Source organism: Uloborus diversus, chromosome 1, assembly GCF_026930045.1.
Source record: "Uloborus diversus isolate 005 chromosome 1, Udiv.v.3.1, whole genome shotgun sequence".
NCBI lineage: Eukaryota > Metazoa > Arthropoda > Arachnida > Araneae > Uloboridae > Uloborus > Uloborus diversus.
The window spans coordinates 242,048,605-242,072,932 of NC_072731.1; the positions used below are offsets into that span (position 1 = coordinate 242,048,605).

General features: G+C 32.8%; 1 protein-coding gene across 1 annotated transcript in view; it reads left to right on the plus strand.

Annotated features, from left to right (window-relative positions):
- LOC129234215 (filamin-A-like) overlaps positions 1-24,328 on the plus strand; it is a 195,353-nt gene that overhangs the window by 24,891 nt on the left and 146,134 nt on the right. Inside the window, exons 2-7 of the mRNA XM_054868138.1 lie at positions 11,971-12,231; positions 13,268-13,365; positions 16,118-16,384; positions 18,505-18,582; positions 19,436-19,598; positions 22,696-22,896. Coding sequence (XP_054724113.1) covers positions 11,971-12,231; positions 13,268-13,365; positions 16,118-16,384; positions 18,505-18,582; positions 19,436-19,598; positions 22,696-22,896 — 1,068 coding nt within the window. The remainder of the gene's footprint in view (positions 1-11,970; positions 12,232-13,267; positions 13,366-16,117; positions 16,385-18,504; positions 18,583-19,435; positions 19,599-22,695; positions 22,897-24,328) is intronic.

Here is a 24,328-nt window from a genome sequence, read left to right on the forward strand (position 1 = left end):
AACATAAGCGTAGAAGCAAGCACTTATCTGTTTGGAGTTATTTTAACCGCTGATGTTTTAACCTAAACATTTATTTTGTATATTCAGTAAATTACCGCCCATTAGCCAGGGCTAAAGCAGAAATACGTGAAATACACCGCCAACTCAGTCATTTCCAGCCGAGGACTGCAGTTTCGTGCTTATTAGCACTCATCAGCCCGGCATAGGAAAGTGACTGAGCTGGAGATGGAAAACCTCTAAAGGAAGCCAAGAGTGCGAAACAAACTGGTAGCTAATATAGAATTAGCAGACCAGACGAGTGACCGAAGCAATGGTTCGGTTCAACTCGAAGATTGATCGCGAGGCAAGGTATATTCAGTAAATTACCGCCCATTAGCCAGGGCTAAAGCAGAAATACACGTATTTATTTTGTAGTCCGATTGAAACTTGTGAAGCAGAAGCTTCTGTTGGTTAAAAATTAGTAGAAGCACCAGTTTCCACGTAGAAATCGTATACAGTGGACCCTCGTTTTAGCGGGGGTCACGTTCCACGGAAATGCCGCTTAAATCGAAACCGCGTAAACTGAGACCTAATACTTGTGTTAAAATAGGGGTTTGGTTCCTTAGATAAGAAAATACTTCATTCTAGTGATGATTAATTGTATAATAAGTTTAATGTGTACTTATACCGACTTTTATGCCAGCATCCGCGTAAAACTGAAACTCATTCGCATAAAATAAAATAAAAGGAACAGATCTCAAACCGCGTATAATCGAAACCGCGTAAAATAAACCCGCGTAAAACGAGGGGCTACTGTATTTCTTATTTTTATTTAATCGATGTCAGAAGTCTTATTATAGCATCCAACATTGCATAAAGTTTCAAGAGTTCCAGGGGGAACAGAAGGGAAAAAAAGAAGAAAAAAAAAGTGAGCTTAAATGGTGGATAGTTATGTTTATCTTATCTTTACTTAACTATCATAATATTGACATGAAGTGTTGATATATGGCATTAGAAAAAAAAAAAAACACATGGGATGTTTAATCATCCTTAAAAAATTTAATTGCTGTATTTTCTATAAATACTTTTTACTTCCATAAAGAAATCGCCAGATTTATCGACTTGATCATCCGACTTTCGTTCTTGAAGTCATAATGTAAACAAAACTGCCACTTGATATTGACTTACGAGATAACTGAAACTTATGCTGCACTTAAAGCGACGGAGTTTGGAGTGGGTGCTAAACTGCTTCAATTTGGCTATCTTCTTTATCGTAACGTCGCTGAAAATCTCCATGACATTTTTAAATTTGTTTTGTTAGAGTTGTGTTTTATTTGAAAATTGTGAATTTTTCACTTCGCTGACTTTTTTTAGGAAATGATGAACTAGGTTTTTCCTTCCTTTTACAAAAAAGGAAGTATGCATTGTATTCGCGAAAAAATTTTCACTCAAAAATCGACCTTAATTTCCATTTTACTCACCCCCGAATATTGAGTTTTTTCTTTCGACTCGACCACACGTGGATAATTGCCTAAGAACGTATAGACACGCGAAGTATCCATAATGACGATTGCCGAATTAATTACAACGAATTTTCTCGTGACGTCTGTCTGTAGGTATGTGCGTATGTATGTCGCATAACTCAAGAACGGTAAATCCTAGAAAGTTGAAATTTGGTACGTAAACTCCTAGTGAGGTCTAGTTGTGCACCTCCCCTTTTGGTTGCATTCGGGTGTTTCTAAAGCGGTCTTTTGCCCCTTTTTGGGGGGAAATCATTGTTAATTTCGATGTAAACTCAAGTGGTGTTATAATTTGGCGGACACTTGGCAATATATCGCCAGTCTTTTGGTCGCCAAGTTTTGTCGCCAACTTGGCGACAAATTTGGCGATTTATTATTTTTTTTATCTGGCTTTTTTTTATTTTTTTAATCTGTTTGAATTTGGCCACTGTTGGTGATATTTAGAGAGTAAACTATTAAATCACATTAAAATTGCTAGTAATGGGGAAATGACATTAAATTAAAGTAAAAGGAAGTCATGTGATGCACACATCAGCTCGTTTAAAGTTGGTATTTTGTCTTGGGAAGATAAAATTTGTATATTTTTTTTCTACATCTGTACACTTAAAAATGTTCAAACCGTATTAAAATAGCTAAATGATTAAACGCTAAACTGAATTGGTTGTTAACCACCATAATAAAACTTAATCTGAGCATTTCTAACCATAAAGCTGCATTCCTAAATTTACAAATTTTCACTCTTTTGGAATTCTTTTGACAATATTCTTAGGAATCCTAACGTTTGTGTTACAATAATTCCGCGAAATTTTTTTTATATGAAAAACATAAAAGAGCTGCCCATAAATGACGTCATATTTCTTTCTCAACATAATTTGGCCCCTCTCCCCCTTTACCGCCAAGCGTCAAACATACCTCCTTCCCTCCCCTTACGCTGTTTATCATTAACATGTTATAAAAAGTATGTCGCTCGATTTGAAAAAGAGTACCGCAATACGAAATTTTTAATTTTCTTTTCTTTTTCGCTTAAAGGCTTTCAAAGGACGTTATCTTCTTTGGAAAATTGTGACAGATTTTTTGTTCGAATACAGTGAAATCTGTTTATAACGATAACCTGTCTATAACAATATATATATATATATATTTGCCCCCAGCAAAATGTCAAAATGAACAATCAAACTGTCTATAACGATAACCTGTCTATTACGATATTTTTTTAGGTCCCAACAATACCGTTGTAGACAAGTTTTACTGTATTAACCACTGAAGAGTTCAACTCAGTGGTTGGAAAAACTACATTTTTTTTTCTTTTTTTTTTGTAGCGAACTACAAAAACTTTGTTACGAATGTAGTTAACTACAGCTATAACTACTTTTTCAAAATGTAGCAACTACAAACTACTTTTGAAATGTTGTCGCTACTTCGCTACTTTTCGAAAAATCTTTACTAATAATAAAGCTGAAAGTCTGTCTGGATCTCTGTGACGCGCATAGCGCCTAGACCGTTTGGCCGATTTTCATGAAATTTGGCACAAAATTAGTTTGTAGCATGGGGGTGTGCACCTTGAAGCGATTTTTCGAAAATTCGATGTGGTTCTTTTTTGTTCCAATTTTTTAAAAACATTTTCCCGAGCAAAATTATCATAAGATGGACGAGTAAATCCAAGTTAATTTCAAGTTATATCATAACATGGAACCGTAACATGGGTAAGCCTATTGGCGAGAAATTCACTATACATTATTTGTAAATATACAGGAGAACCAAAAGACGTTCTAATTTTCTACTACGTGCTAAAGCCGTGCGGGTACCACTAGTTCATAAATAAAAAACATACACACTAGGGTGTCTCACAAAAAATAGAAGTCTATTTTTCAAGTCGCATACCCTCTTACATTTTTCCTCTTATGGCAAAACAATTGTGAAAAAAAGTTTCATATAATTTGAACAACGGCAACTTGCCGACTTGCGTCAGAAAGTGCATACCAGCACTTGTATGCTAGACCAAATCAGAGGAAAAAAGAAAAAAAAACTTTTTCTTAGAAACTCGAAATTTCGGTTGAAAAAACGTTGCCCCTATACCCCACATTCCATATGTACCACAAGAACATTGATTAAAATTAAAAAAACATTTAGATATCCTACACTTGGCCTAAAATTTATAATTTTCTTCAAAAAAAAAATTGATTTTTTTACTATTTACCTTTTAAAAAATTACATATAAATCTAAATAAAATATCAAGTTCAAAAATTATTAGCGAACACATTTTCAGGTCAACATTTGCAAATGCATAGTAAAAAAATAAAATATATTTAAAGTGAAAAATTTAACTTGACTTTGAAAAAAACCCATATCTTTGAGTACTATGTCGGAGACTTAAATATTGCAGAAGAGCAAAAATTTCTTTTTAACGCTAATTACCTATAATACTGTTTTTAGTTTTCAGCTTGATAATTTCGTAAAATTTACCTTACATTTAGAAAAATGTATCGAAAGAAATCAAGTTTTTAAAGAAAATTATAAATTTTAAGCCGTGCGAGATGCCTAAATGATTTTTTAATTTGAATAAATGTTTATGTGGGGCATAGAGACAACGTCCTTATTACCAGAACCTTGGTGCTTGCAGTGGTCCTATGTACGCCACTGAGTGACTTATTACTAAGAGAGAAAATTAAAATTTGTATAGGGCGATTCCACCCAAAATGGTCATTTTGACCCGTACGTAACGCCTAATATATTTCATTAAAAAAACTTCAAAATATTAATGAAAAAAATTTTCTGGTACTTAATAAATTACAAACTTGTGTGATTTTTTAAGCAAAAAATTTCGTCATTACCCTTTAAAATAATTACTTTTTAATGAAATATGTGGCGCATCACGTGCAGGACAAAGGGTCGATGACTTTTTCGTGGAATGGCCCTGTAGCTGTATTGCATAGCATTGTACTGCCGCACTCTCGGGCGAGTGTATGGAGAGGTTGAACGTTTTAGTCAAACCTATTTTTACTTAACAATTTGATCATATTTTGTTTTTTTAAATGTAAAAATAAACAATTACTAAGTAAAAAGAAATATGAAACTTTAGTTTATCCAATTTCCATTACATCATCTACAAGCAAATTCTTCACTTCTTGTGGCGTATCGAATTGCAAATAGTAAGTCTTGCTTGCGGTCGCAAATTTGAACTGATTAATAAAATTGTTAAACACATTTCTATTATCTATTCTTGACACTTTCCTTGAATGCAATTCCCTATAAAATAGAAAATACTAATGGTTTGCTTCTTGAGCATCTTCGGTGAGTACCGAATGGTACTCGTACTATAGCATACTTGGCTATTTATGAAAATTTTTTGATGTACATGCATAATATTTTTAATGTAAATACTTTTAATGTGTTTAAAATATGCCCACCACACACTCGATTTCCATTTTCACTAATTTTGTCATGTAATTGTCTGTAAAAATTTGAGACAGTAATTTTTCGAGAAAATTGTGTTTTTACTTTTTTCATACTAAAAGAAATTGTATTCGCAAAAAAAATTTTCCCTCAAATTTCGGCCTAATTTTCCAATTTACTCATTCCCGAATGAATGTTGAGTGTTTTTTTCGACAGTAGCGCACGTGCATATATGTCTAAGAACGGATGGACGCCCGAAATATCCATTTTGATCATCCCCGAGTGAATTACCACGAGTTTTCTCTTGACTTCTGTATGTATGATGTACGTATGTATGTTCGTACGTATGTATGTACATATCTCGCATAACTTCAGGGTTCGTACGCTCCGGGAAAGCCTGGAATTGTCAGGGAAAATAACATAGTTAAAAATGTCTGGGAAAAGTCGGGGGAATCCTTATATATTATTTCTGTAGCCTGTTTTTGGTTTCTACGCCAGATTTTCCTCAATTCTTGATCGATTTCTTTGATTTACGCCTTAATTTAAAGCTTATGGTGCTGGCTACTGACGAAAAATAGACCCACGGTCTTAAAATTGTTTTTTTCAGCCGAAAAACGTGTTTTAAAGAACCAGAATGAGGTTTTCGGTTAAACTTATAACTTTAATTTGCGCTATGACCGACAGAGCTGAATAGCTTGATCGGCAGAGCGTTCTCTTCATAACCAGGAGAATGCGTGTTCGGGCCCACGTCCGGACAATCTGCAACAAAAAAAATTAGAGAAATATCGCGCATTACGTGAACACTTACTTAAGTGAATAACAACTATGAAGAAATAGAAAAAATGAGAAGGAAACGCTCCTTGCTTATATGAAAACTTGAAGTGCCTTTGTGCTAAATTACTTCTGGAATTGTACGTTTTTTTTTTTTTTTTCGTTTTAAGCTTTGGCTCTGGTAAGAAAATTAAAGCATAATGTAAGCGAAAATATAAGTAACAAGTTTAAGATTTCAGACAACAATGGAATTGTTTTTTGTTCATAAAAAATAATAAATCGTATATTGAAGTAAAGATTATTCTAATGAGTTTTGGACTCTTTGTACAAATAAAAAAAAAAAACCTCAATTTGAAGGGTAAACTAATTTTTTTTCTTCTTTTTGTAAAAAACAAATAGCCTATCACATTTCTACTGCATTCGAAAAGCTACGCTTAAATCCTTATATATTACTTCTGTAGCCTGTTTTTGGTTTCTACGCCAGATTTTCCGCAATTCTTGATCGATTTCTTTGATTTACGCCTTATTTTAAAGCTTATGGTGCTGGCTACTGACGAAAAATAGACCCACGGTCTAAAAATTGTTTTTTTCAGCCGAAAAACCTGTTTTAAAGAACCAGAATGAGGTTTTCGGTTAAACTTATAACTTTAATTTGCGCTATGACCGACAGAGCTGAATAGCTTGATCGGCAGAGCGTTCTCTTCATAACCAGAGAATGCGTGTTCGGGCCCACGTCCGGACAATCTGCAACAAAAAAATTCGAGAAATATCACGCATTACATGAACACTTACTTAAGTGAATAACAACTATGAAGAAATAGAATAAATGAGAAGTAACGCTCCTTGCTGATATGAAAACTTGAAGTGACTTTGTGCTAAATTACTTCTGGAATTTTAGGGTTTTTTTTTTTTTTTTTCGTTTTAAGCTTTGGCTCTGGTAAGAAAATTAAAGCATAATGTAAGCGAAAATATAAGTAACAAGTTTAAGATTTCAGACAACAATGGAATTGTTTTTTGTTCATAAAAAATAATAAATCGTATATTGAAGTAAAGATTCTTCTAATGAGTTTTGGACTCTTTGTACAAATAAAAAAAAAAAAACCTTAATTTGAAGGGTAAATTATTTTTTTTCTTCTTTTTGTAAAAAACAAATAGCCTATCACATTTCTACTGCATTCGAAAAGCTACGCTTAAAAAAGAGCTTATTTCAAATTATTTTGTATTTTAACCGTGCTGTTAAATGAACACGTGCTGCCATCTATGTTATAACTCTTCAAGAAGCCTGCAGAATCAAATTGTAAAAATTTTGCAAAAATTAAAACATTTCTCTTTAATATCTAATCTTATATATTATTCCCCTCTCATATATTATTCCCCTCTCATATATTATTCCCCTCTTAAAACTTGTCAGGCTGACTAATGACGAAAAATAGACTTACGGTCGAAAAATTAAGTTTTCGGAAACGCGTCTTGCTGTTTCAAAACCTTGATGCAGCTTGAAGTTCTTATGCATATTTTTTTAAAAGCAAAGTTCTAATACAATTTTCCAATTTTTTGCGTCGCTTTTGGCAAAAAAAAAAAAAAAACAATAATAGCCTGTGCGTGCGTGTGTGTGTGTGTGTGTTTGTATTTAATAAAGCTTAAAAGCACTGAACTTTGTTGTTCGGTTAAATTGATAAGTTTTTTTCGGTAGAGCGTTCGGCTATAAACTATCTGAACTTCGAGCAAGCTTGGGTTATCAGACAAAATCCGTAATATAAATGTAAATATCAAATTTACATTAATATTACGCATTATATGCACTCATAACATACACACGTAATAAAATAAATGCAGTGAGAATGCTACTTGGTGTTTCGACTCCTTTATGCAGGCTACAGTTATCATTCGGATAAGTTGACTGTTAATCAAAGGGTGATCTTCCTTTTTTTTTTTTAAGTTTTAACTACATCCCGACCACTCAGCATAATGTAAGCATAAAAAAATATTAGATTTACCTCAAGGAAATCCTTTTTCTGCAGAAAAACATTTTCATTGTATGCTGAAATGTAGATGTTTCTAATAGCAGTGTTTGACCTTTTGTACAAATGAAAAAATACTACGCCAAATTAAAACTACGAGTTTCACCCAGTAAACCTTTACTTTTTTTTATTCGCGCGAATACGATATAAAACATTAAAATTATTATCAACTTCATTAGCAAGAAATCATTTTCTACTCCTCTGCTTTCTGCTGAAAAAAAAGAAACATTTTGTCTAGGTTCGAAAAATTACACTTAAAAAACGGACTCAATTCAACTGGTTTCGGTTTTGAATTTTAAGTGTTCGATTAAAAAATAAACGTGTGCGGACATTTAAGCCGTAACGGTTAAAGCAACCTTCTATGTGAAATAGTTCAATATTCAAAGATAAAAACACTTATTTTCAATCTAATTTATTACTTCTCTATAATGTTTGTTTCAATCGCTACGTGAGATCTTCGTCATTCTTTATTCAAATTCCATGCTTTACGAATAATTTTAAGTCGTATCATGCTGGTTAATGACAAAACATAGAAGCATGATCTTATTATTATTATTATTATTATTTTTTTTGGCAAAAAGCTTTTTTGCTGTTTTTTACTACGCATTCCTTCAATGAATAGCTTTTGAAAAGGAAGGCGCAATCGCTAGGTTTGTTGGGGTGTCGGGCTGTTAATCAGAATGGCACCAATTCGAATCCGTGCCAATAAATATCTCTTTAATGTTTCTTTTTTTTCCCGTCAGATGCTCACATGGGCAGGACTGTATTTGCCACAACCTGTTTTTTCACATGCACAATTATTGCTTTTTCACGAGTCACTACTCAGCCACACTTTTAATGATATTTATGTTTGAATTGAAAATATGTACGACCAAAAGGTGAGCGATGATCAAGTTATCACAACGTTGTATTTAACGAGGTTTTGTTACTGATGTCTTTAAATTACATGCCTTCTCTTCTGCGCTTACTTTTTTTCGGTTCTTCTTCATAATGTTCTTCCTTTGAAATTTTTAAAGAGCGAAATGCCTTATGAAACGATTTGAAGCACAGTGCGGAGTTCCGCACGGGTCGACTAGTTTTCCAAATTTGCTTCCCAAATTTTTTTTACCATGGAATTTCGTTTCATAAGATCTAATCTTCATTCTTATCGATGTTTCTTGAAGAAAAAAAAAAGTAAAAATTTTGAGGCAAAATGACGCTGACAATAAAAAAAGTGGATCTGGAAAATGTAGACGCCATCTTTGGTCATTCATAAGATGGACGTAGACACGATCCTTAAATGCCTAAGTTTCCAAAAACAAAGTATAATTGGGTGTTTTCTTTCACTGCAAATTGATGAAAATAACACCAAATTTGCTACATTTTCTTTAAAAAATTTTTTAGTTTTAAATAATTTTTTTGAGAAATGAAATTTTTTTAAACTTGCAATCTTAACACATATGCGTCCGAGGCAATGAGGATAAAAAGTTTTCAACCGAATTGTAGTTTTATGAAGATTTATTATTTTTGAATTGTTTTCATGGTACAAACTCAAATTATTTCTCGTTTTTTGGCTTTGCCGCCATATTTGGTCATTCCCATGATGGAAGTACACAAGACTATTTAAGTGCCCAAGTTTCCGAAAACGGCATTGGATGTTTATTGCAATGCAAACTATTGAAAACAGCGCAAATTTTGCCTTTCTTTTTCCTTTTTTTTTTTTTTTTTTGAGCACTCACGATTGCTTATTGCTTTCATTTGACTGTTTTGATGTGCTATCATTTTATTTTCCCATCAGCACCCGCTGCAGCATCACCGTCGACTGGATCCTGAGGATGCTGCTCCTCTAGCAAAAACCGTCTCCAGGTTGCGTCCATATACTACACACACCTACACACACATATATACATACACCTACACACAAACACATACACACGCATACATACAGACACCTACACAAACACACACACCTTCACCAACTACCCACACACTCATGCCTGCACACAAACACATATGCCTACACACATACCCTCCCCCCACACACACGCCTACACACACACACTCGTGATTGCGGAAAACATAATTTGAATTCAAGATGTCAAAATTCAAATTAATTTTTTCTTTTCTTTTTTTTTTGCGTTTTTGGATAGTTCGTAATTATTTTCAGGAAAAATGCAAAATTTTATCTTCAGAATATTTTTTTATTCTAACTGATTTAGACGTTTATGTGCTAAAAGCTATTTTATCTTAATTGTAGTTTTTTTCGGTTTATTAATTAATTATAGCCACTTTTATGCTACAAATTCAAAAGTCTATTTATCTTAAATTTTTCACTTAGTCGCCATATTTTGTCGCTTACACGATGAAAGTGTAAATTTCCAGAAACAGAATTGGATATGTATCTCAATGTATACTATTAAAAGTAACAAAAAATGTGCAATAAATTATGAATTTTTAAAAATTATTTTCTGGAAAAGAAAAATTTTAATTTTTATGAAAGCGCCCTTTAATATGGAAAGAAAAAAACTGATGATTATTGGCATTAACCTATGATTGACGGATGTTGATTTTTGTCATTATGCATCATATGGTGTGCCGATCGATGGAACAAGTTTATCACATTTATACTGAAAAATAGCTTTGCATTTTGCTCAATATGTTTTGTGTTATATACTAATAAGAAAATAAAAAGAAATATTGTAATCAAAAGCGGATGCTAAAAGATTGCTGTGCAGCAAAACGTTAATATTAGGCATTACACGTGACATCGAAGAACCGCTAAAATAAGTTGAAAGTACTTTATTTTCAACAAGTAGTAAATCAATTAAAACGGTTTTGAACAGAACGTTTGAAAAAAAAAAAAAAAAACTTTAAATTTTAAGGGGGAAAAGAAAGAAAGAAAAAAAAAAGACTTTTGTTTCTTTTATCTAAGGGGAAAAGTTTCAGTTCTTCTGCATTTGGGCTACTTTAAACAGTTTTAATTGTTTTGAAAATATTTCTGTTTAAACTTAGTTTTGAATGAAATAAGTAAGCTGGAATTTTCTAAAAAATGACCTGGAAAAGTCGGATTTTTTTAAAACCTCAAGTGTTATGAACCCTGTAATAACTCAAAAAGGGTATGTCGTAGTAAGTTGACATTTGGTATGAGATTCCTAGTAGGGTCTAGATGTGCTCCCCTTTTGGTTTTATTCTGATATTCCAAAAGGGGTCTTTTATACCTTTTTGAGGAAAAATCAGTGTTAATATCAATGCAAACTCAAGTGATGTTATAATTTGGCAATATTTGCCAACTTTTGGTAGCCCAAGGACAAATTTGGCGGAAAATTTTTTTTTTGAATTTGGTTTCAATTTGGCGCTATTTAGAGAGTTATCCATCAAATAACGTTAAAATTGTAGAAATTGAGAAAATTAAACTCTGTAAACCGCCTTTTTGCATCGTTTCGTGACAAACTAGGGTTGAAAATATTCAAAGTGTTTCCTTGCTTACTCGAAGGCACTATCATCATTAAATTAGTGTAAAAGCAAGTCATGTGATGTACACATCAACTTGTTTTCATTTGCAGACACTAACAACTGAGAAGAATACCGTCATTTGTTGTCCCCGAAGTTGGCCAACAAAACCATGTTTCTAAGCACTTTTATGCTTTTCTCCCATGGCAAATTATATTTTTTTCAGAATTTCTTCAAAAAAAATAATAAAAATTAACCGCATTTCTGAATGTCCAGACTAACTTTTTTTTTTTTTTGCAACTTTGTAAACTTTCCACACTCTACTGTTACGCTCAAACGGTCAGATTTTCTAAATATGCACTTTTTAGCTAGTAATTAACCCACCTTATTTTAATCTGACGCACTTCGATATTTTTGACGATCAATTTTTTTTCTTTCCAATGGAATAAGATCCCAATGGGAAAACTTGATGAAGTTAAGCCCCTCAATGTTTTTGTAACATCGATGTTTTGTGTGCAATGAATTTTCGATTAGATGACTAAATTTATATTTCAGCCAAAAATATCACAAAAAAAGTGAAAATATAGGTCTAAAGAAAGCTACATCATCTTAAATACATGGCTTTTAACGAGGGCTCTTAAAATTCTTTTGATTTGAATACTTTTAATTTTTGTTTCTGCTCTTTCATTAAAATTTTAGTGTACATTAGTACAAACGTTTTTGCGTGCATTCGGCATTCTGTGTAAGATTGAAAGTAATAATTTATTTTCCTACTGGCTGAATGTTACGTTTAAAAATTTTTCTACTCAAATATCAATTCCCTCTTTCTAATGCTTTTTTCTCAACTTCTTTGCAGATAGTACTGATATAGTAGATTGCAAGCTCAAGTTAATCCTTGGTTTAATATGGACCCTTATTCTGCACTATTCCATTTCCCTTCCGATGTGGGAAGGCGAAGAAGGCGATTCGGTCTTCGACAAGAAAGGCGGACCCACTCCAAAACAAAGGCTGCTTGGATGGATTCAAAACAAACTTCCAGATTTGCCCATCAACAACTTCAATTCCGACTGGAACGATGGCCGGGCTGTTGCAGCTTTGGTGGATGCTTTGGCTCCAGGTAATCTTGTTCTTTTATTCTAATCTGTTGAAATTCAGTAGTCAAGCAAATAAAAAACTAGCTTTTAAATACTGATCATTAGATAAAATTTTAAGCATTTTCAGACATATAGACTCTTCCACTTTCAACAAAAGGCACTTGTACGGTACTGCTCCTGCCAACCAAATTTTCCCATCATTCCTCCCTTTTTTACTTTCTTCAAAGAATTGTTTTCTGCTTTTAAAATATCTTACATAATGTTTTAACTTTTATTTTAAAATAATTCTTACCACCAGGTTTTTTCCAACTTTTACGGATTATGCGTAAAATTTTCACATTTGAGCTGTTTCTTGCACCTTGGTCCAGATTTTTTTTACACATTTCGAAATCCGAAAACATCGGCTTTCGTAAAAAACGCCTGTTTTTGTTTACTATTTGCTTCGACCTCTTGATTATCAGTAAAATTTGTCATTATGCTCTTTTTAACCTTTATTCTTCATATTTTGTTGGAGAGGACTATACACTTGTCATTTTGCCACCTCCACAAACAAAAATTTAAATCCAGTTGCATCAAAGCTGATTTAATCCAGCACCAATCGTAGAAATGATAATTAATTTTCATCAGTGGTGTTGACCTTAAGTTTATGAAGATTTTAGTAAATTAAATTAGTCTGAAAAATTACTTAAGGAAGTTTAAAATAGCAAAACAATGTTGAAATCTACAAATTTTCATAGTAAAATTTTGCAAAAGTAAGTTCTTATACTTACAAAGTATTATTATATTAAATTAGATTAAAGTGTCTAAAAGAATTTTTTTTTTTGAAAAATATTCTCTGAATTAAAAAAAAAAAAATCTCCAGATTTTTTTTGTTAGGTTGGCAAATCAACATTTTCTTAGTTCATTTTGTAATGATTTCAAGGCTAAATTTTTATGCTTATTTTAAATTCAACATGGTTCTAGGAATTTTAATTACTGTCTGACTGAATTGTCAACTTCTATTTATTGTAGCAGTCATAATATTAGCATACAATTTTAAGTATCTTTTTAATTTGATAGGTTTATGTCCGGACTGGGTTAACATGAAACCCGAGAATGCATTGAAGAATGCTAAAGAAGCAATGGATCTTGCAGATAATTGGTTGGGTGTTCCTCAAGTAAGTTCTTCAGGCATTTACATTGCAAAAACGTTTTTAGAAAGATTATTTCATGCTTGCTTATACAACAATGAAACATAGCATAATTACATATATCTATTTAACTGAAATGGAATGCATTCCATTTTCAAACTTTACTTATTACCATGTATATAAATATATACATTTCAATTTCAAACCAAGCTCAAAGTGGAGTGATAGTACATCTATAGTGTGAAATTCATTTTAGTGCCCTAATATGATTTGATTCCAAAAAATAATGCCACGGAAATATAAGTTCGTTGCTTGAAGGCACCTGGGGCCCTGCCCCATATCCTCTGGTGTGGTATGTTGAAAGTTCCCCGGTTGGGGACATGGCTTTATTTTGGCGCAGAAGATGGTTGCGTGGATGTACGAGAGATGTGGCTTCCTCTAACGGGAGTACCATAATGGTTAGCCGAAGGCTCTTCAGAGTAAATTTCAACTAAAGAAGTTCTTTTTTTAAATAAGTTTAAGGTTTTTTTTCCGCTTCCTACATATTTTTTTAAGTTTTATACTTTTTTCCCCGTGGGGGATTTCTAGGCTATTTGAATGAATAATAAAATAAAATTAAGACAATGATAAAATGTTGATAAGAAATTTAAAAAAAATAGTGCAATGAAAATAGATAGGAGCATGCTTCCAGCCAGAGTGTAGCACAATAACTAGAGTCGAAACGAGGTAAGTGAACCCTATAAGGGATTCACTCACCCCGTTTCGAAATTGAAACTAAGCTAGCAGAGCGCGAGGCCTGCGAGAATTTGCCGGATCCAATGGATTGTAATTTGGAAGGTTGTTAAGTAGTGGATTGCCAACACGGGGGATGTTGTAGTGAAATATCTTGGCGAGCTATTTGCAAAAGGTTGTGGAGCGTCGGGATGCCAACCTCTTCCACCAGCTTGTCCGTACAGACGTACCAGGTAGGGTCGCACGCCGCTCGAACCATCACTCTCTGCAAGTTCTCAACTCTGTTAAAGTTAGAGATTGCGGAAGTCGCCCATATGGGCGCTCCATAGGTAATAATGGGTCTTAGGCAGGACTTATAAATGAGCAGTTTATTATCCGTTGATAAAACGCTTTTTTGTGCAGGAGACAATTTAGTGGTTTTTTGGAAGTGAGGTACTTCTTGCGTACCTCTTCAATGTGAGGTCGCCAGGTTAAATTACGGTCGAAAGTTATGCCTAAATATTTCGCCCGCTGAGACCAATCAATCGGGTCGGTATAAAGATGCAGTTTAATAGGAGGGAGCTCTGTTGTTCTTGTAAAAAAGCAGGTAGCTATACTTTTGTTTGCATTAACTTTGATTTTCCAAGTCCTTAGCCAGGTATCTAGATGTGTTAAGTGGTTTTGAATTGCTGAAAAGGCTTGATAAAGTACCTGAGCGGAGGCTGGTATGCAGGTGTCATCTGCATAAATGGCAAGATGCGTGTTGTCCATGTGTGGGATATCGTTTGAGAAAATTGAGTAAAGAGTTGGGCCAAAGAGGCTGCCTTCAGGCACCCCGGCCCGCATGTGTCTAGGTGTTGAGAGAGTTTCTCTCACTCGAACGATAAAGTGCCTATTCATAAGATAGGAACTGATAATTTTTATGAGTGCATGAGGTAACCCAAGGCGTATAAGTTTGTAAATTAGCGCATCAATCCAAACCCTATCCAATGCCTTCGCTATGTCAAGGAAAAGCCCGATGGTTTTCTGATGACTTTTTTCAGCCTCTCTGATTAGTTCTGTGACTCTAAGTAGTTGGTGGTTTGTAGAGTACTTCCTGCGGAAGCCGAATTGTTCAGCTTGTATGATATTGTGGTCCGCAAGAAAGTCGAGAAGTTTATTGAGAATGCAGAATTCAGTAATTTTGGAGAGAGCAAGCTGATTGGTCGGTATTCCGATGGCTCCGCTGTTGCTCTTTCCTTTTTTGGAATAGTGATTATTATAGCAGTTTTCCACTCCTGCGGAAAGTGACCTAACTCAAGTATTTTGTTGATGAGTTGGGTAATATAGAAAATAGTACGAATTGGCAGGTTTTTAATTAGAGAGTTGGTGATTCTATCAAGGCCTGAGCTTTTCTTTTTCTTACACTTTTTGACAAAGCTTAGAACATCTGAGGGCTGAATCTGAAGGGTGTTGCTAGCGTGTGGAGTTGTGAAGTAATTGTGTAGTGTGATGTTAACAAGTGATTCAGTATCGTCATGTCTGGTGGTGTTAGGTGTGAACTGCTGTTCGAAATGATCGGCAAAACAAAAAAATAATGAACAGTTTAACATTTCCTAGTAATTTTACGATCTATCAACTAAAACGACATTAGCAAAAGTTCACTTTCATGTCTCTTATCAAATAGTTTCTTATAACTAAATCTGTCTTTAATTCTCATATTTGTAGTAGACATTATGTGTGATTATGGCTTCCTCCACTCCCCCGAAAGTGGTGAGGTATTTTAAAAACTTACATTGGTATATTTTTTGAAATTGAAAGATATGATATTAGATATTTTTAACTTCTCATTCTAGAAATACTAGTAATATACTGGAATTTTGCATCACCATATCAGTAGACATCTTGTCAGACTTAATGCATCAAACTGTAAATTTTCCAAGATGTTTTAAGTTAGAAAAGTTTTATAGAAACATTCTTTTTTCCTATATCCTACAATTGTGCATGTAATACTTTTAACTTAATATTTTGATAATTATTTGTATTCAGTCAATATTTGAAAAGTTATATTTTGATTTTATTGTTTTAGTTGATCAAACCAGAGGAAATGGTGAATCCGAATGTAGATGATCTGTCCATGATGACGTACCTTTCACAGTATCCAAAAGCAGAGCTCAAACCTGGTGCTCCATTGAGACCTAAAACAAATCCCAACAGAGTACGGTGCTATGGCCCTGGAATTGAACCAACTGGTGTTAATGTTAATGCACCTACTATGTTTACTGTGGAAACATTCAGTGCCGGAAAAGGGAATGTTGAAGTCTTTGTTGAAAATCCGAAAGGAAAACTTGAACCTGTAAGTTTTTAAGTAATGGTTGTTCATTTTTAAAATTTTCACAATAGCAAATTGTATGCTAGAATCCTAAGCCATACTTGCCAACTTTTTTGGATTAGTTGCAAAATACTAATTTTAGTTGGTTTTTTACGCGTTAGTCCCGATTTTTTAAGCATTTTGAAATCTGATTGCATCTGCCTATGTAAAATTCTACAGTTTTGGTTTGGTGTGTGATTCTACTGCATAGATATCGCATATTCCATGGCAGAGGACTTGCACAATTTCCATTTTGCCACGTCCTCTGGGGAGTTTCAATCCAGTTGCATCCAAGTTGAATCAAACTAGGTAATTCATTTTTTCTAAAGATTGATTAAAGATGTTTCCCATGGTAATGGAATATCAGAATCGGGGAATTTAGACGGTAAGATTATACGAAAGTAGGGAAATTTTAAGAGTTACTTAACTTCCAGATATTTTTTTTTTTCATTATTTTTTAACTTAAAATTTTGGTGACCATATCGGTTAATTTAAACGTTAAGCTCTCTTATGAACCGTTTGCGTTCATATATATATATATATATACTTCATTCTTAATTTTGTGCATTCTTAATTAAATTTGAAAAAATCTTTAAGATAGTGGTGGGCACAAAAAATTTTAGTGATATCCATTTCCAAAAGTTGACAAGTATGCTTGCTAAGCTAATTTTACAACATAAGGGTACCTGGTACAAAATCTTCTTTGTATTCATTCAAATGAATACTAAAACGATGTACAGTACATTTACAGCCAGAAATATGAAGAATATTGATGCATTTTAATGCATTTATCAATGTTTTCATGACAACTTAAGCCTTTTTCCTTAAAATTCTGATAAAATACTATATTTGAAGAAAAATGAAAGATTTTTCTAAAAATGAATATTAAAACAAGAGGCATTTTCTTGACCTTCTATCAATCCTCAACAGTTTTGAAGTAAAATAGGCTACAGCTTAAATGAAATGTTTTAATGTTACCTTTGAATTAGTTTTTTTTTAGCTAGGAATAAATACTTGGTTTTTATGAAGTATAGCCAAGGCCTAATTTGCACGGGAGCTCAGCTCCTGCCCTTATTTTCAATGTTGTGCAAATTTTTATTTATTAGACATAATTCGGACTATTTATGCATTAAAATAAGTTAAGACACTCTAGGGCTCCCACATTTTCTTTTTAAATATGGATTTTTCAGATATACTTGAAATGTAATATTAAATAAGAGACATTGCCTACTTTCTCCATCAATCCCAAACATTTTTGAAGTATGCTATAGCTTAAATGAACCTTTAAAATTTGACCCTTGAGCAATATTGTTCAAATCATAGCATTTAGCGTGAAATAAATATTTTCTTAGTTTTTAGAAGTATAACTATTATGAATTATCTTAATAATAGTATTTTTTTACATGTACAGATCAAATGTAAACAGATAGCCATTACAATATATTGGGGTATTATATATTTTAAAAATATATCATATTTATTAGAAAATAAAGTTTTTATGAAGGAATTACAGATGTTTTAATGCATTAAAATGTTGGTAGTTCATTCATTAAATTTTAAAGTACAGAGGTATTTATCCATTATAAAGCTTTTATGGTTGTGGATTCAATACAGAGACTTCTATTGCTGCTAATATTTCTTATTTTTTACTTCTATTTCAAACTGTGGCAGCCTACTTTTTTGCAGTGCTAAATTTTACTTTTCTAAACAGTCCTGTCTTTTCTTCAGTGAAGAAAAGACAGGATCTTTGTTTAGTCAAATGTGCTATTTTAACATATTTTACTATTACACAGGTAAAATACATGCACAATTTTAAACAAATGAATATATTTTTGATTAAATCATAACAAAAAACCCTATTTGGAATATTTTCTGATTTTTATTTTGGCAGTTAAATTGGTTTATCAACATGTTATTACATCTTCTAGACAGTGCCAAGAAGTATGATTTATTAACACTGAATTTTTTATTTATTATTCTGTTTGCAGAAATATGTAGAAGTCTACATGAAGATTCATAAAGAATTGAATAAGAAAAAATGCATTCAATTTTGTGTGTTTTAAATTCTTAAAAGCTTTTTCAGTGATGTAACTTCTTTCTTACAGGTTGAGATCAAGTTTAATGATGATAGAAGCAAAACATACACTGTAAAATATACTGCTAAAATTGAAGGTCTTCATAAGGTAATGTTTTATTCTTTGCATTCCTGCCTAAATTATGTGAGTATTACAAATGAGGCAGTGAGAAGCAAAGGGATGTAAGTGGCAAAATTAAAAATTTGGGGATAACCAGTACAAATGGTAGGTGAACCTCTCCTCTGTCTTGGGGGCAAGAGATGGTACTAGTAGCCCTGGTAGTTGCTGCTGTACAGCATGATTTAGAAAAAAATTTCAATGAAAGCCTACCTAGGACGTTATCTTTATAATCATTTTATTCAAAACTTGAAAATATCCTCTTGCATCCCTTTTACTTCTGTCTCAAATGTAGAACAACATGTTTGGTCACAGCAGTCCTTACATGAATATAAACCAAGGCTGCAGGAGTCTGGGAAAAAATTGCAAACTCCGACTCGGAGTACTTTAGAGCCTTTTACTCCGACTGCTTTACTATAAAATCTCACTCCAACTCCGGAAGCCCTGGCAGAATTGTAGACTGGGAGGGGGGATGACAGACTCCGATTCTTCAAATTACAATTCCAGACTCAGTCTCCTTTACCCAAAAATTTGTCCGACTCGGACTTTGCAGCCGTGATATAAACTACTGTATTAAGATTGTCAATCGTGTTAAAACCAAGGGTTTGGGAGATTGACCTCCAAAACTCTCCCCTTGTTGCGCCATTGCCTGGTGCACTTGATAAATTTTAATTAAAATTGATTTCTTTGTTTCTATGATAAATGTCTTAAAAAAACATGTTTCATCATCAATCTTTGATATGGAAATTTAACGTTTTCCTTTTATATTTTTTACTTCATTAAATTTCGTGTTTTAGTCCATTTATTTACATTTCTTTTTAATTTTGAAATTTGTTTTTTAAAGATTAAAGTATTATTTTCTGGCAAAGAAGTGCCTAAGAGCCCGTTCTCGGTAATGGTGGAAGGCCTTGCTGGTGACCCATCCAAAGTAACTGCATCAGGACCTGGCTTAGAACCTACTGGAGTAATGGTGGGAAAACCAACCTACTTTGATATTTTCACAAAAGGTATTTCATATTTTTAACTAAATTCTAAACTTTAATTTGCATGTTTTTATGAATTTTTCAGAGTGTGCAAGTCTCTTGCCTTTTTAAAATTTAATTTTGTTAGGAATAAGTTCTGGAGTACATGTGCTGTGTGTGATATTCATAAATTATGTTTATGTAAATTGTTTTTAGTAGATAACCTATTTCTGATTCATCAACGAACAATTTGAGCACATTTTTTGTGAATAAAGTAAAGTTTTAACTTTCAAATGATTTTCATAGGTGCATAACTTTAGAATCAAATCAGGATGATTTACCTGATTTTATACTCAAGGTCTTTTTATTCAAAAATTTTAAAACGAAAAGCTTGATTACATTACAAAATATTGATAACTAACTATTCTTGTATTTGTAACTATGTTCCTAGTATTTTTGTTTTTAAATCAGAGAAACATTAAAAAAATTTATCTAAAATATTGCTTCATTATAAGTATTGTTAAGAGTTCAGTTGCAGCTTCAAACTTTCTTTTAATGACAACACAGTTCTTGAGAAAACACAGGAGATTTTTTTACAAGTATGTACAAGAAATATCGTTAGCAATTGCTAAATTAACCATAGCAATTGGGCAAATATCAATTAACGTAATTTCAACAGTCACACGTATTTACATCAAAATACGCAAAAACACAGCGCAAAGGTCAATACACACTTCCAGCGGAATGTTGAAAAAGAGACTCCACTGTTAGAAATCAAACTAATCGACTCTCCTCCATTCACGAGATGTCTGGCGTTTTATACCAGCAAAGAAAGATCCAGAAAATCCTACAGTGTTCTACCAATTTCTCATCTTTTCCTTTTATTCCATTCACAAATCTTATCATTCAAAAATGAGGGATGATATACTTCATTTGAATGTAAGGGGGTTCTATATTCATAACAAGAAACTATTTACAGGTTACATTACCAAGATAATTTTAGGTGAAAGATAATGGCATAAACATGGGCAGATTTATGGGGGGGCAGAGGGGGCAATGCCCCCCAGTTTTGGGAGGACTTCATATAGTAACATTACATCTTCCAAAATCTTAAGACCAAAAAAAAATTTTTTTTGAATAGTTCAATGAAAATGAAGAGATTAGCGAATGTCCTTTTCTGAAGGGAGAAATAAAAAAAAAACATTAAATACAAATAGTACAGCTGTCACTGGGGTGCTGAAAATATGTCTAAATTCACTATTTGACTGAAAACCATTTGGGCAAGCATATAAATGGAAATATAGGCTAAACGAGCTATGCATTCAGCTGCAACACCTAGAATAATTGACGATTATTTTTACAAATTAGAACCTAAAACAAAGGAAACCCTCCTCCCCCCACTTGCACTAACAGAACGATCTACTCGTTATAATTTGTTTTCTTTCTTTTCAGAATGTTTATTTTCAATTTGCATGATTTCAAAAACTAGATATTTTGTGTTGTTACAGACGAAAGATTTTGAAGAACCTTCTGAATTCACATGTTCAGATTGGTAAAATTGTAAAAATCCTTTAACTGTAAAAACTGACGAATTTTCGTAAAAATTACAAAAATCTGCAGGTAAGAGTGAATTACATTCAGGGAAGGATTTGTCTATAAGATAAACAAGCTATAGCTTAGGGCCACTACTTTGAAGTGGGCCCGTAACTCGCAAAAAAAATGCATCATTCGCTCCTTAAAAAATGGAAAGTACTTGAAAAAACTAATTTCATTTTCAAGAGCTTGAAAGCCTTGAATATTTGGAAACGTGTGGCTACAATCCTTAAATTTAAAAATTTCTAACAAATGATAGGGGGAGGAATGCAAAAATGTGTCAAATTCAACTCCTTGCTACATCCTGCATCAAAAAAGTAAAAATCATGGTTCTTATGCTTGTAACATATTGCTTGAAATAAATTTTTCTGACACACATGTTTCATATCTTGCTATTTATTTAATCCCGAATGCAGTATTTTGGAAAATTTTTTTGTATTGATTGCTTTTATCTTGCTTCTACTGCATATTATTAATCTGTTTAGCCCAGGAAAAAAACGATACACTACCTCCATTCCTTTTCGTTTTCTGCACTGCTTATAATTTGAAAAAAGGTTATTGTAATAAGAATTCTATAGTTTATTTTTTTTTTTAAACTTAAAATAGCTGGTTTTTTTACGAAGTTTGAACAATACTGTACAACTGTATAACCTAGTACTCAATTTCAGAGACTGGAAAGTGCAAATGAGTTGCCTTAAATTATTAAATGTTCTAAAAACCTTGAAAAGAATTGGCGCAGTATAACCTACTAGGGCTCTTGTGCCAAAACACCCAATCTAACCAACCAAACCTTGAAAATAATTAGACAAGTCTTTGAAACTCCTAAGCAAAGTGTGCTTCAATTTTATTTCTTATCAAGTGTATAAATTATGAATTGTTCAAAAAAGTAGTATGTTACTCTCATGTTACTTATTTTCTAAATCTGTACACCATTTCTTTGCAAGTATTAACTTGCATCACAAAGCACATTTAAATCATAAAACTTTTTTTTAAAAAATTTGTCTATATTTTCCTGAGATTTTCGTCTATCCAATTAACCCTTATAAGGTTTCAAAATGCAGAATTTTATATACATACCCCCTAAAATTGGAGATATTCTATATCCTACTTAAAAGGGAGCCCTGCGTCACTCTTGATACCAGTCACCCCTCTTACGGTCGATTCAAAAAGGACAGCATGAAAACACATTAATGAAAACGACACACACAAAAAAAAGGTAAAGCATGGCCTTATTCATCACACGAAAACAGACCAAAACATGGGGGGGGGGGATTTAAAATGTTGCTCAAAAAAGATCCTGCCCCCCCCCAGGAACTTAGTCCTAAATCCGCCTATGGGCATAAACGCCAAATTTAGCCAGATTACAACAAATTAATCATAAAAATAATTACTATTTACAGAATTTGTAACAGTATAATTTTTATGTATTCTTTTTATTCTGCATAATGTGTTTGAATTTTTGTGCCATAAATGTGTTTTTTGTATTTATTATTTGAATGACCCTTTTTATGAAAGGAGTTTTAAAGCTGTATTTTGAAATGTGTTTCAGATGCTGGGCGCGGACAAGTAGAGGTTATAATTCTCGATCCCAAAGGCAATAGGAACACAGTGCCATGCAGAATTAGGAAAACTGAAGACAATGTATATCGCTGTGAATATGTTGCTCAGACTACTGGGATGCATTCTGTGAATGTCTTCTTTGCCGGGCAACAAATACCAAAGAGTCCATTTGGTGTGAAAGTTACTCCAGGTGCGTATTGTTCCTCCCTTCAGTTTTACAGAAAGAATTATGCTGTTCTTGTCCGTTTTTTCTTTGAAATAATTCAGACTTCCCAACTAGGTATTGAAATTTTATACTGAGAGATATTATAAAATTGTGCTAACTTTCCTATTATAGTACAGAAAAAATAATGAAATGTGAGGCTTATTAACTTAATAACAAAATAAGTTAATTTAAATTTAAGTTAATAATAAATTTAAATATATTTTTTTCCCAGTATAAAGATTTGTTCTCAAAGCTTGTTTTTGTTTTTAAATCTAGTTATGTGTACTAATTGAACTTCATACTGCAGTTCAATCTGTAAAAATTGTCAACTCAGTTTCATGATTTGATCATTAAAAATATTGAATATGCAGTAATTGTCTTTCTAAATAACGTAGATGCAATATTACACTCTAAACCTTTACTTCAAAGGATATTGTTGAAATTGAATCAAGTGGTATACTTATTACTAGCAATATAGGAACAACAATTAAAAATTAAACCATGTGGAACCTTAACGGGTTCAAGACGGCAGCCTGCAGAAGATAACACTCCCTCAGGACGGCAGCTGTTACTGCAGGGCAATTTCTCCCACTAAGCTTTATACGCAATTTCGGAAAGTGTGTATTACATATTCATGGATAAAATGTATGCTTTACGTAGAAATGAAACCATTTTTCAATGTATGATAAAATATATCATAATTTCAATCATAACAAAAAAATTTGAAAATAATTGTTATTTAACTGTAAAAATACGAAATATATTGTGTTTTATTATAGCTAAAAGTACCAAAATTAAATAATATATTTTGTACAAAACACGAAAAATATTTGTGCTTAATATTACGAAATACCTGAAGAATATTGTAACAATTAATGCTTTACAGGGTTCGTACGGGTCATGGAAATCCTGGAAAGTCATGGAAAAAAATAACAGAATTTCAGACCTGGAAAAGTCATGGAAAATTGAAATTTTCATTGAAAGTCATGGAAATTTATTCCAAGTCATGAAAAAATGTCCTGGACAAAGAGAATAAGGAACAGTAGCTAAAGGAGCATTAGAAATCTTGAGTGATTCAACAGTATAGCACTTAAAAGCTATTAAAAGTGGAAAATTGAACGATCCAAAAATCAAATCTGAATTTTGAAATCTCATTGCATCCACTTCTGTCGCAGCCGCTTGCCATTTTTTGCGATGGGATTTTACTGCCTGGGACATCACTTATTTTGAATTTTCTGTTATTTTCAAGTTTTCTTATGTTTCATATTCTGTAGTAGCGAAATTTCATTCTTAGTTTTGCCACGCCCACTCAAAAAAAAAAAAAAAAAGCAATTCAATTGCATGTGAGTTCGATTCCATCACTCGTAAGGACTTTATTATTAAATTTATCAGTTTATCTTAATTTGCTGAATGTTTT